The sequence below is a fragment of the Silene latifolia genome, chromosome 3 (assembly GCF_048544455.1).
Source record: "Silene latifolia isolate original U9 population chromosome 3, ASM4854445v1, whole genome shotgun sequence".
Classification (NCBI taxonomy): Eukaryota; Viridiplantae; Streptophyta; class Magnoliopsida; order Caryophyllales; family Caryophyllaceae; genus Silene; species Silene latifolia.
Window position 1 is genome coordinate 73,131 of NC_133528.1, and position 12,596 is coordinate 85,726.

General features: G+C 35.9%; 1 protein-coding gene and 1 long non-coding RNA gene across 2 annotated transcripts; one reads left to right on the forward strand and one right to left on the reverse strand.

The window, feature by feature from the left end:
• Window positions 1–715: 715 nt before the first annotated feature.
• Window positions 716–11,314, forward strand: LOC141646563 (uncharacterized). Its single transcript, XR_012545577.1, has 7 exons — window positions 716–804; window positions 2,555–2,710; window positions 3,160–3,268; window positions 5,655–6,686; window positions 6,989–7,070; window positions 9,232–9,313; window positions 11,161–11,314. It is a non-coding gene; the product is annotated as an uncharacterized LOC141646563 (long non-coding RNA).
• On the reverse strand, window positions 4,324–6,605 carry LOC141646561 (transcription factor bHLH130-like). The gene is made up of 6 exons (XM_074454432.1): window positions 6,041–6,605; window positions 5,629–5,921; window positions 5,375–5,545; window positions 5,139–5,204; window positions 4,965–5,033; window positions 4,324–4,611 (listed from the first exon to the last, which is right to left on the reverse strand). Exons 1-6 carry the CDS (start codon window positions 6,603–6,605, stop codon window positions 4,570–4,572), a joined length of 1,206 nt encoding a protein of 401 aa, XP_074310533.1. The 3' UTR covers window positions 4,324–4,569.
• Window positions 11,315–12,596: the final 1,282 nt, after the last annotated feature.

The window sequence follows — 12,596 nt, forward strand, 5'->3', positions numbered from 1 at the left end:
TACGTTGTATACTTAATTCTAAATTATTTCAGAGGGTTATAATAACACGCTACTCATTTGAAGGCATATTGACTCTATTGAGAAGGTTTATGCCAAAAAAATTCATCTGTTTAGGAAGATCGCCTGGAAATGTTGATTTTGATGGTTATTATCTACTGTTTTTAAGCCGACTAGGTCTTAGAATAAAAGATGATTTTGCAGTTGGCACCGCAATTTATCTATACATAAAAAAATGTGAGGCATATGATTGTAATACAAAAATTTCAAGTCGTTTAATAAGAGAATTTTGTGCACTCGTAATTTTATAGTAGTCTCTCTTAGGAGTTACCGAGTTAGGACTGCAACATCGTCTTAAGGTGAAAAAAAGTTAAATATACTCCTATTTGCATAATCGAACACATTTTTTGTTAGTCTCAAAGCATTCTCCTTTTGTGATATCAACCAATTGACTATTTTAAGTTTAAGACGGATATTCTGATGTTAAATAAGAATTTGTGTATTAGGTGGGCTATGTGGGTGGATGGTACGGTGAATTGGGCCATCTAAAAATAGAAGCAGTGTTGGGGTTGGCAATGGGTTGGGTTCGTCATAGTTGATACCCAGAAGTTATAAAAGCTGTCTCAATTCTGAACTCTGAACTCTGAACTCTGAACTCTGAAGCAGAGCAGTCTAGTCCAAGTCCATAACAAAAGTCGGAAATTGGAGAGGAGAGAGGGGCTCAATTTTCAGCAGCCTTCTCATTTCCCGCCTTGGTGTGCTCCCAAGTCCCAAATACCAAAGGCCAATCAACAACGTATTACGTATGTAAGTTGAACATCCATTTCCCCTAAATCAAGTTGATTCATCATTTAGGGTTTCCTAATTCCTAATTCAATTTATGATTATTATTCCTCCATTCATTCCTAATTCAACTTTAATTTTGCCTATCATACACATTGTCAATGCACCTTCATGTCTTCTGGTCAGGAGTAATTGTTTGATGTCAGATGGGAATGTGTTTTTGCAATTATCCAACTCATTATATTAATCAGTATAACGAAACTATTGGCTTGACTTACGAGTCACAACTGTTTACCATGAAGATGAAGGTGCTGTAGATTTTGTTCTCAATATTTTGGATGTACTGGTACGCTAATGAAGATAGGCCATACGGTGGGTGTGTTACTGTTTGCTAGGCTCATACTTCTTCCACTATCATAATTCATAACCATTGATTCATGACTTTTGCTGCTTCTTTTCTTTTATGCGTTTCACTGTCTCCCCAAATCCAGTATCCAGTTCTTAATTCAAAGCCATAAGTTATCTTGGATTAACGTGACCTCAGTACACATTGACCCACAAGTGCACTTGCATCCTTCATTTGTTTCACCAATGTTAACTGTATACTTTGATTATGAATTTATGATGGCGCCTGCATCTTGATTATGAATCTATGCTACTAGATAGTGCTAGTTTAAGGCAGGTCCCACCGTCATGCATTGCTCTTAGTAGATCAGAATTAGATTAGTTTCGGGCGGCTTGTACACCCAACAACTACTCCTATCATATTCTTATTATCTCTTACACTCCTCCATTCTGAGGAATCAAACATTTTGTATGTCTACATAGCACTGTGAAACACTCACGCTTATATTCAGGATATCTACATCATATATTCATGGGTTTGCCAGTAAAAATTCTGCAGTCTTGCAGCAAACTGGGTATTGCTGCCATGATTGAAATTTGCCAGTTTCTTGATGATGAATGCAACTGTTGGACCAGCTAATAATTCTCTGTTTTTCCACTTCATTGATCACACAAAATTAATGACCCATTGCAAACTTGAATGCGTACTAGTTACGACAAAAAGGTTCGGACCAATTGCTTTATGAGCTATTTGCAAACTCTGATGTGTATTAACATTCCCTTTAGATCCACCATGGTTTCACAGTCTGCTTACTTTTTCATAGTTTTACTGCACTTACAATGACTGTCAAGGTACGTAAGTAGCTACTGTAAGCCTGTAACCATTTGTATTAAAATACAAATGGAATGTTGGAGAACACGGTAACCAACTGGTTTGAAGCCTCGAACTAGTCCTTCCATTTTCCGCTTTTCTTAGTATGACAATTGTTTATGTCGTGATACTTTAAAATGGAGTCCTTGATCCAAGTGTTCATCTTTTCTACCCTCTATGTCTTTTATGACAACTTCAACTCCATGCCAACACCATTTTCGTTGCTGAGCTCATGTTACTCAAACATTTTTCCAAGGCGATTGATACTGGTCCTCTGTTGTTGTACCTTTTTGTTCTGTGTGAAGGAAGATTCTGAGCTTGAACATTACCTTTAAAGTGCCACAAAGTTTTCTTACAAGTCTGGTCATTAAGGGGTATTTTACTTGTTCACTTTGACATTGAGTAGTGGGAAATGTCCATTAAATTAGTATGCAGGAATTGAAATCTAAATTTCATTGCTCTAATTGCTGTTTTGAATGCTGTCGAGTATATTTTGACTTGTCAACTGCATAGGTGCTGTAGGACATATTTCTGACTTGTATGCTTTGCGTTTTGCAGAGTAATTGATGTGAAAACTCTTTTTATTAGCATCAAGCGAAAATTCTACCTTTGGATTTTGACTTATCCTAGCCGTGGGAGTCCATGAGCATGTTATCTCTCTCTATGAATGGAACTCAGCAAAAGGTTTACCAGACTACATTTCAGTCTAACTTTGTACGTTTTTCTAAACCATTCTATACAATAATTATGAATCTATGATATCTATACGTATGAAATGGTGTACATAACGCCTACTGTAAAACAATACGGGGCACCATATGTATTTTTTTCGTTGATAGATTCAGGACTATGCAAGACTGAGATATGACAATTAGCGTAGGGTAAGATATACCCTACCGTAGTTTGCTGGGTTCCTACATGCATTTAAACTTTAAAATGCAATCCCTTATTATCTCATAGACTCATACTCCCTCCGTCCATTTGTTTACCTTTGATTAAAATATCTCTCGCAAAGAATAAAAAAGGTGAACAAATGATTGAGACAAAGGGAGTAATAAATATCACAAGTAGTATCCAGATTTGGGTTGCGTATCATGAGGTGCAGGTAATTGATTGTTGTGGCCATGGATCTGTGATGCTGCTTTTTCTGGTACAAAATGCAGGTTTACTGAATTTGCGGGCATGTTCTTCTGTAGTTGTTTATTTCGCATTGTGGGAATGCTGCTTACATTATTATCGTCCTCTCCTTTATTTGGGAGATACTGCTTTCAGGTACTTAAATTCTTTGGTCCCCACAGCTGAAACTTTTTCTGGTTAAATTTATTAGTACTGTCAGGTCGCTGTAGAATACAGCTGGTGTTGTCACATAACCCCCCATGGAACACCAAACAAACAATGTAGTATATGGAGAGTAATATAGTATTATGCTTTTCTTACATAATGGGGAAGCATTTTCATTTTGTGAGCTTGGAAAGGTCGCACTATTAGAGCTCAAAGATAGCATCATTTGACATGTTATCCACTAAGATTTTCACTTTTTTTTTGAGTTGAAATGCCAATTAAGTTTTTGTTTTAATCTAGCTCTATTGTTACTATTGCCTTGATGTACCAATTTTTTTGATTTCTGGGAGACCCTCTTTTTTTGGTAATCAATAATTGCCATGTCCTGTTGTAACTTGTAAGGCCAATGCTCTTAATTTTGGGTGTTAAACTCCCAACCTCCTATTCTATTATAAGGCCGATGCTTTTATTGTTTAAGCTATCTCATGTTTGATGGAAATTGTAGCTTAGAAAGAACATCTTAGTATTTCTAGCATAGGGGTAAACCGTAAACATTACACATCGCGTTCCTTCGTACCCCGCCCTTAGGTAATGGGGTATTTATTTACTTTTTAATGATTGTCGTGTGAAGCATATGAGGTTTCTTTGTTCATTTTCTGATGCGATAAGTTTTGAACTGAATATTTCGGTTGGTCATGAACATACTTCTTGCCCGAAATAAGTCAACAATAACTGTCTACGTTCTTTTCTATGTTTTTTGTCGTTATATTGAGGTCCTGTTTTAATGAATTGCCTCTCCAACCATAACACTTTGAATTAGAAATGCATTATACCAATTGCTCACCAGAAATAAAAAATTACGAAGAGTAATATCCAATGCAACATTGGATACCTGACCCTGTTTCATAGCACTACATGACGAAAGCCCACCAACCATATGTTTGGAATCTCTCCCCACACTTTTGGAACAGTATAATCATATTGACTTGGTTCTACCTAAAATCTACACTCGATGATATACATACACGTTGATTGCTGACTGCCTATTCTTTATTTTTTTTTTACTGAATTCAAATGGATCTAGATCTTTACCCTTGGAGACCACAATCATATTTGTTTTACTCCTTGTCATTTGATCATGATATATGCATGGCAAAATACTCACTAATTCCTTATAATATCTTTTATTTTAGAGACTAGAGAGATAGAGGCAACCAACCACCAGTTGTCTTCTCTGAACATCTTTCATAATAGTGAGACGCTTTTTTCCAAAATATTCTGGCCGACTTCAATTATCTTAAACAGGTACACTTTGTCCGATTACCATGCAGGTTCTGGAATGGCATCATTAACATAAAATGAGTTTTATGAAATTAAGTGAATATGCATTTTAAATAATATTATAAAGGTAGTTTAATATCGAAAAGTATTTTAGCGAATGCCTTTTAGAGTAAAGGAAAATCTTGTGAGGCTATAGTTGTGTAGAGATGAGAATGTAGATAGAATGGTTTACGTACACTGAGGGGCAAGGGACCATTACATTGGTGATAGGTAGCCATTTGCAGTGGTCTTATTTGGCAACAACAAAGTTTGCTATTTTTAGTTGTCTTACACATGATTTTTGCTAAAAAAAGCAATGTTAAACGGTACAGATAAAGTGATAATTACTTGAAAACATAAAGCATACCTTGACCTGCTTCTGAAGATCTTTGATATAATCAACAGCTAAATCAAGCATATCTGATGTATTTGTTTGCTGCAGTGAAACAAGGGTGTAATATTTTGTATCAAATATTTTAGGACCCAATAACCTTTTCCAAAGCGGAGGTAGCTAAACTACCATTAAAAACATAGGACTAACCTTGTCCATGTTGGGAACTAGGTCTTGGAGCTTCCTCATCCTTTCACTAATTTTGGTTCTTCTTACCTAAAATGAGTAATAACGTAACAATTTACTATTGTAAACCAATGCTCGGTTTGAATTTATAAAAACTACTACTGCATTTGACATTTTTTTTCCTCACTAGAAAATTCAAATAGGAAACATGGAGAGAATAACCGAGTAGGGATTGTTTAAAGTCAATGCTCATTGCTTACCCTCTCTGCAATGCTTCGAGGGTGAGTAGCAAATCCTCTCTTAGCCCTAATTCTAAGAGGCACGCCATCTTGGAGATGCAGTAGTTTCTCCATGGCAGAGAGTTCCGCTGATGTGTTGGGTAGGCTGAGCTGATGAGCCAATAGCGGAGGGCGGATTTTGCTCTCTCCAGTCTAATAAATAGTCATAACCTTGATCAAACACTTAACGATCTCGTTGGATAAAAATCTACAAATCACAAGAAATATTAATAAACCTGATTATTTGTTCTATTTTGTTCAGAAAATATCTTCCTACCATCATCTCCTCCATCAAAGTTTGAGAAAGTTTCAGACAAGATTGAGTCTTCCCATAAACTCTTGGGGAGTCCATTGTTGTAGTTGCTATCATCATTTATTCGAAGGTGGCTGTGTTTTGTTTCTTCAATGCTATGCATTCTTATTGTTTTCGCCTCTGAGTTTTGCTTCACGAGCCCGGAAGTAGAAGGTGGTTGTCCAATACTAGTGCTTCCGCCTCCATAGTTACCCATTTCCCCCATGACACCATAACCTGCCATCACATGTGGTAGCTCTCTTGTAATTTCGTAATGGAAAACCAAACCAAAAAGAACAAACATTGGAATTTTATCTGTCTTTTCTTGTGAAAGAATAAAAGAAAAAAAAGAATACCATCTATATTTAGGGTGTCAAAAAACCCAGCTGGGGAGCTGCTATGCCTAGTGAGACTGGAACCACTACATCCACCAATACCAATTTTCATATGGGGCGTAGAATTCATCCCTATCGAAGAACTTACAGCTGGAGCTGAGCTGTGATGAATTGCCAAAGGTGGTTTTGATGCACTCCTATAGATCATCTGAGGGGTAGTATTATAATTTCGCTGCTGTTGCTGATGCAGTGTATCACTCTCTTCCTTCACCGTAACCATCATTTCGGGTTGCATCTGTGAGGTTCTGGGTATTTCACTTGATTTATGGGACAAGGAGTTGTTTCCATCTCCCATTCTAGACATGAACCTTGCAAAGATACTTTCAGTTTCGGGACTTAAGGGTCTAGCATTGGAGAAATCTCCTCTAGCATTGGAGAGATCATCTCTAGGATTAATGAAGGTAGTATCAGCGGCATCAAGGAAACTTGCAAAGTATGAACTTGGGGCAGACCGGAACCTTGTCAGGCTGTTCACTTGTTGCTTTTCATCCTCAAAGTTATGCTGCTGTTGAAATCCTGAATCCATCTCTGTCTTTCTTGTTTTGGAATTCTGAACCTTGCTCAGTATCTACATAAAGAAAATCATGGAAGCAGAGTACAAAAGAAGGCAAGTTTTACTTGACGCATAGTTTTAATGCATTTCTGACCTATAAACTTGTGGCTGGAAAAGTTATGTAAATCTTGGAGAATTGAAATTTACACGTGAACCCAAAGAGAACCTTGAGAGGAAATTCTTAGGCGAGTCCCTATATTTTACAAATGGAGACTCAACCCAACATATAAGTTTCTAAGTAAAATCTAGTACAAGATTTAGGCTTAAGGTGAATTGAACTCCTAACAAAGGTAACTGAATACTGATGTTAATATTGACAAAACACTAACTACCTTTTCTTTTTATCTTTCTCTCAGCAGCAAATATGTTCAGCTCTGCTGCAGATGATATGGTAGGGACGCAGATGCTGTAAATGATCAGGCGAGAGAATAAAAAGAGGTATTATTCATCATTTGTTGGCACATATTTTTGCCCCTATTTTATTCAATCAAGTCTAACACAGAAATAAATAAAAAACTACTACTCTTATTGATTTTATTGCACCTTTCCATTCAGTCGACTGACCAAAATACCCTCTACCATCTTGCATAACAATTGGTCTCCCTTGTGACGGGTTACCATTTGTGGCGGATATTTTGTGAGATAAAATGGTAACAAAATGGGTTAGTGGAGAAAGGGGACCACATGAATAGTGTTGCAGAGAGAGAAAAAGTGGGTACTTTGTGAGGTAAAATGGTATCCGTCACTCAAGAGTGACGGATATGTGCCGTCACAAACAAGAATTTGTGCTTGCATAATTGCCCGTTTCCTCGTCATTATATGGGAAATATTGACTTCTTGGTTGCATCAATGTGATGTAAGCATATGAAAATTTAAGAGCATCAATATATAGCCTCATATTTAGTTACGGATTACATTCGTGAGCCATCTCATCCATTCATTGATATTTTTCACAGGTAATAAAATTGTAAAATTCTAAATATTGGTTATGTGAATTAGACCATAGTACAACGAGATTATCCACAAAACCCTACAGTCCACGCCTGTTAAAGATAGTTGGTTGAATAAACTTCTTCGCTGTTCCATTTATGTTATCCCGATTTATGAGAGAAAATGAGACAACTAAAATGAGATGGAGGGAATATCACCTATTGATTACAAGTCACAACTAGATAGAGCAACTACAAAGTTATATGTTAGCTTTTCACTTTACAGTAACGTGTTACGGAGTATGCTACATACTATGCTTTTAAATGAAAATTTTATACTGTTACAAGCACTCTTCTTTTCGCTCTATACTTCTATTCCTTGAGGACATTAGAAGAAGAAGAGCTTAATAATGGAACCTTGCTACCTAGGGATGAATTTGCTTAGGAGTCCCCTCCTTTCGTTAACGACAAGTGTTTGAATGGTAAATTGATAAGCTATGGGACTAAGGCCACCCATAGATATGAAATTACTGCTGTATCCTTTGTTGGACCACCATCAATCCATCATGATGGTTATATATCTGGTTTATTATTGCTCTTACAGTAATTTAATTCATTTGTTGCTAAATTCGGAATTGTGCTTTGTGAAGTCGAGGAAATAGAAATAGGGATGAGGAGGTGACTCATCATCAATAATGTCATCTAGAAATAATACTTTATAGTATGATTACATAATAGTTATTTGTTTGAAGACCATTTTCCCCCTCTCTAACCTTTTCTTTTTAAATCTATGATACTTTAAAGTTTAAACATATTTCTAGGAAAGGGTGTTACGTTTTTCTTTATTCCCCGTTTGGTTCGACAATAGACTTGTTCTTTTGGTGTAGTTGCCAAAGTCCAAACAAGCCATGGAACTTGAGTCACTGAACATGTGTTTCTCGTTCTGTACCCTAATTAAACAATCGTTTATTTACACTAATTGTTTGGAGAGTGTTGGGGGCTTGAACGTGAAAGAGACTGGTATCATTGAATAGTATGTATCACACTTGTCATGTTAACGATTCAGGTGATGTATTAACTAAATGGGCCTACCCTTGAAGCAAAGGTTGCAGTTTTGCACCTTTAGAGATTAACGTCTAGTTTCTGTCATGTATTTTGCACACAAATTGTGTTAGAGGTTTTTGTGAAGGGTGGCGTTTAAACTCCTAGTTTTGAACAAGTTCAATTGGGATGAGTTAGGAGTTAGGACTGACCTTTTGTTCTTAAGAGAAAAAAATCTAAGTGAGATATTGTTCTCAACACATTAGTTGTTACTTCGTATTTCTTATGGTTGTCCAAAAACAAGTGAAATATTAGTTTATTAAGCATGTTAGCGACCGATAACATGTGAGTTTAGAGCAGGGATCATAAGGCCAATGTTTTAAATCCCTTTGATTGATTAGAGAAAATTATTAATTAGGATGTTTAGGTTGGTCTATGTCTAATATTTTATGATTGCTTCCTTTTTCTACAAATGAAGTTGTGGTCATATAATTGCGTGGTATCAAGTTGTTGTTAATACTGTAATCTGGTATTCTTATAGGCCATTTTTTCAAGTCTAAAATTTATTTGTGCTTGTTATATCAACAACTATGGCATCATCCGTCTGATACATGTGTAATAAATTTCAGACTAATCTATCAAGACTGGTGTGAAGGTTAATTAAACAAAAGATTTGAACGGTAGACTTACTATGTCATCTCAAGTATCCAGGTGTGTTCAATATCTCTTTTGTTATCATCATTGTCTCAATGCTACTGAGTACTTGGGCTTAGGCAACCTTTTACCTGCTATAACACAACTATTTTAAGCAACTCCTAAATTAATAAAAAAGCTAAATGAAACAAAACACAAACAATGACACATATTTTCTTATGTTAATTGGTTCTTAATAATTAATTTCCGCCCACAAACAATCAAAAACTTTGTACTTTCTCCAATCCTCCATCTCAAAATAATCTTCTTACTTTCCTTTCTTAGTCATCCCAAAGTAATCTTCCTAGTTTCCTTTCTCAATACTAAGAAGTAAAAACTATTGGTTTTGCGTAAATTTTACTCCACCTCCTTCTACTTTTTATTATTCAATTATATAAATTGGTTTCAGTGCTATTTACAACCAAGAAGATAATTTAATTTTGGGATGGAAGAAGTACATGTTTAATCTTGTTGCTAAACTGCAACTAATAGAATGGGATTCTCTACAAATGTAAGCACTTTCGTGTACAAAGATGTTTAGAGCACGATGGCCGGGTATTGATATTACACTATGACATAGTAAAGAATCGCCTCCTGTCTCTGTCTTCAATTGATGCTGCCTTTGCACATATGCCATGATTCAATCGTCCATTTTATCCGCCCTTAGGAGGATCATATTCTTATGGATGTTTATTCAAGATTCTGCACATATACTTCAGAATATTAAGCACACGAAAGCAAGCAGTAGATTTTGTTGTGCTTGCAGGGATATATGCATCAGTATCATTTAACAGAATCCCTTAATTCTTTTTCCCATCAAATACATGTCGACACGAGGGAGAGATCATAGTAGAACCTTTATCTTTAGTCCACAACAAAGTCATCAACACGTGTAAATGTAGATACGCAATTTGTGCTCATTTCACTGGTGAGCTTAAGGACAATGTGCTACTCCGTATAAATCAACTAATTTAAAGGTCATCTGGAGTTGCACTATATATAGATAGAAATCGAGCTCTATAGCATTATCTTTGATGAGGACATTAGTCATTAGCTAGCTCAGTTAAAGTCTTTGCAGAATGGAACATGGAATCTTGATTAAACATCTCTGTACCTAAATAAAACCATGAAAGTTAGAGGTTATTTTCTTTAGGTTAGTGATATTTGTGTGAGAAAAGTTCTTGTATACACCCGATGTATCACATTAACGTACACCAAGCCAATCAAAAGCATTTCCGTAAATAACTAAGCAGAATCAAAAGGAGAATTATAAAAAAGGCCTCTCACCGACTAGGGTGCGATAATATTAAACACCAGCTATACCGAAATATTTTAATTTGTATACATTGGAGATTGGTGTTTAACCAGCTATAGATTAATAGATTTCACTTTCTATCTACCAGCCTCTTTTATTTAAAGCGGTTGGTTTTTATGTCTTTTGATTCTGCGTTTTTCTTTTTAAAATTAGATCATGCTTCAAAGCAAAAGTGTGAATAATTTCCACTTTGCAAACCTTTTTCCTAGTAGAGTGGTAGGTAAGCCTATGTTCCGTTTCGTAGGATTTTGCTCTTTAGACCTTGGATTTACGGTCTCTTTCCAACTCAACCAGATTCTCCTTCAATAATTCATTCTTTGAGGGTTGTTTTCAGAAAAATAGAATCAACACAGAAAAAATGGAATATCATAAACTGAAAACAGAATCAGGAGGTACTGGATGGTGAATGGTGGTAAATTTTTTATAGCTGGGCTGAAAAAACACAATCAGTGGTCCAACTCTATATTAGGCCCAATAATAGATATGGAGTAATACAATCACTGTATTGGGCCTGAAATTAACTTCCTAGTACTGTTGCTGGTTGGCCCAGAGTGAATAAGTCCCAAGTAATCCAAGTCCAAATGATTGAGAAAGTTTGCTCGCAAAATGAAACCACACAAAGGCTAAAGACCTAAAGTTGTATGCATCTGAGCTCATTTACATTCACCAGTCCAGTCTTGATCCAGTTCAAGCCCATGATGTAGGTACGACTCAACAATCTTCTAAACTTGCCAATTTATACATGGAAGACAAAGGGCTTTAATTTAACTCTGCCTCCTCGTTCAGGTCGTTGCTTATCTTACACACATCTTAACACAATCTCCATAATGTTAGATTTTTTACTAATTCCTTGGACAACTGACACAACTGTCCATCAAAACCAATTTATGTTTTCCAGTCATTGCCTGCATGACTACATCCTTTAATTCTGATATTATTGTAAGCTTTTAAGAGAATAAGTAAATTATACATGATTAAACAGTACTAAATGGCATGCTTCTATCCTAGGCTAATGGGGGAATGATTTCTGCTAATCATGTGTGAATTCCATCATCGAAACACCCAAGTTTTCCATGTGGGTCGGCCATAATCTACTTATGTTCGTAATCAATGCATTAACTTTATAAAGTCACTTAAATAGAAACCTATGTTTTAGTATGAGAAATAACGAATATTAATGAGAATTTGGGTTAATCTTACATGAGACTGTAGTGGGTTTGCTTGCTTCTGTTGAAGACACACCAAAAAAATAAAAACGGTTGACTGACGGACGGCCTTTGATTTGTTTCGTCCAATACATTGCTGCCAATTTTGTTTTGCTTTATTAATTTATCTTGTAAAAAGGGATTTAATAGGGACTACAGCCTAACAGAGTACAGTTTGATGACCTCCAAATGGCCACAGAAATCATACAATTCACCATACAGCAACATGTTATGATGGTCCCATTTACATGTATTTTTGCTTTGGATTAGTTCACATGAAAATCTCCAATCATTCAATTTCTTAAGATTTGATGGAATTCGTCTTAATTTCCCTAATATAATGTGGGGTAGTCATGTGAGATAAACATGCATTGCTTGCACATTTCAAGTGGCTGCATTTACTGTCTATCTCATGCTTTGTGTCATTGTGAAATAATATCATGAATTGTTGTATTCATATTTCACTTATTGCCTCAACTTGAATTCTCTCTTGAGTCTTGACATTAAATTTATGTGATTAATATTTAAATGACTTGCCACACTAATTATTTCATTGTCTTCTACGAGTATCTTTTTATCCTTCACTTAGTTGAATGGTTTTATATGTCATTTCATGTTATCCGATTCCAAATTATTTGGAGATTGAAGCCTGCCGTAATAATACAGGGGTGATTTCATCGATGTGTCTGTCAAACAAAAGATAAAGAGCTCCTCTATGTTTCATACTCTAGTCTAGTTTGATCTTCGCCTGTTGACTTCAATGAACTTATCTCGGGAGTCA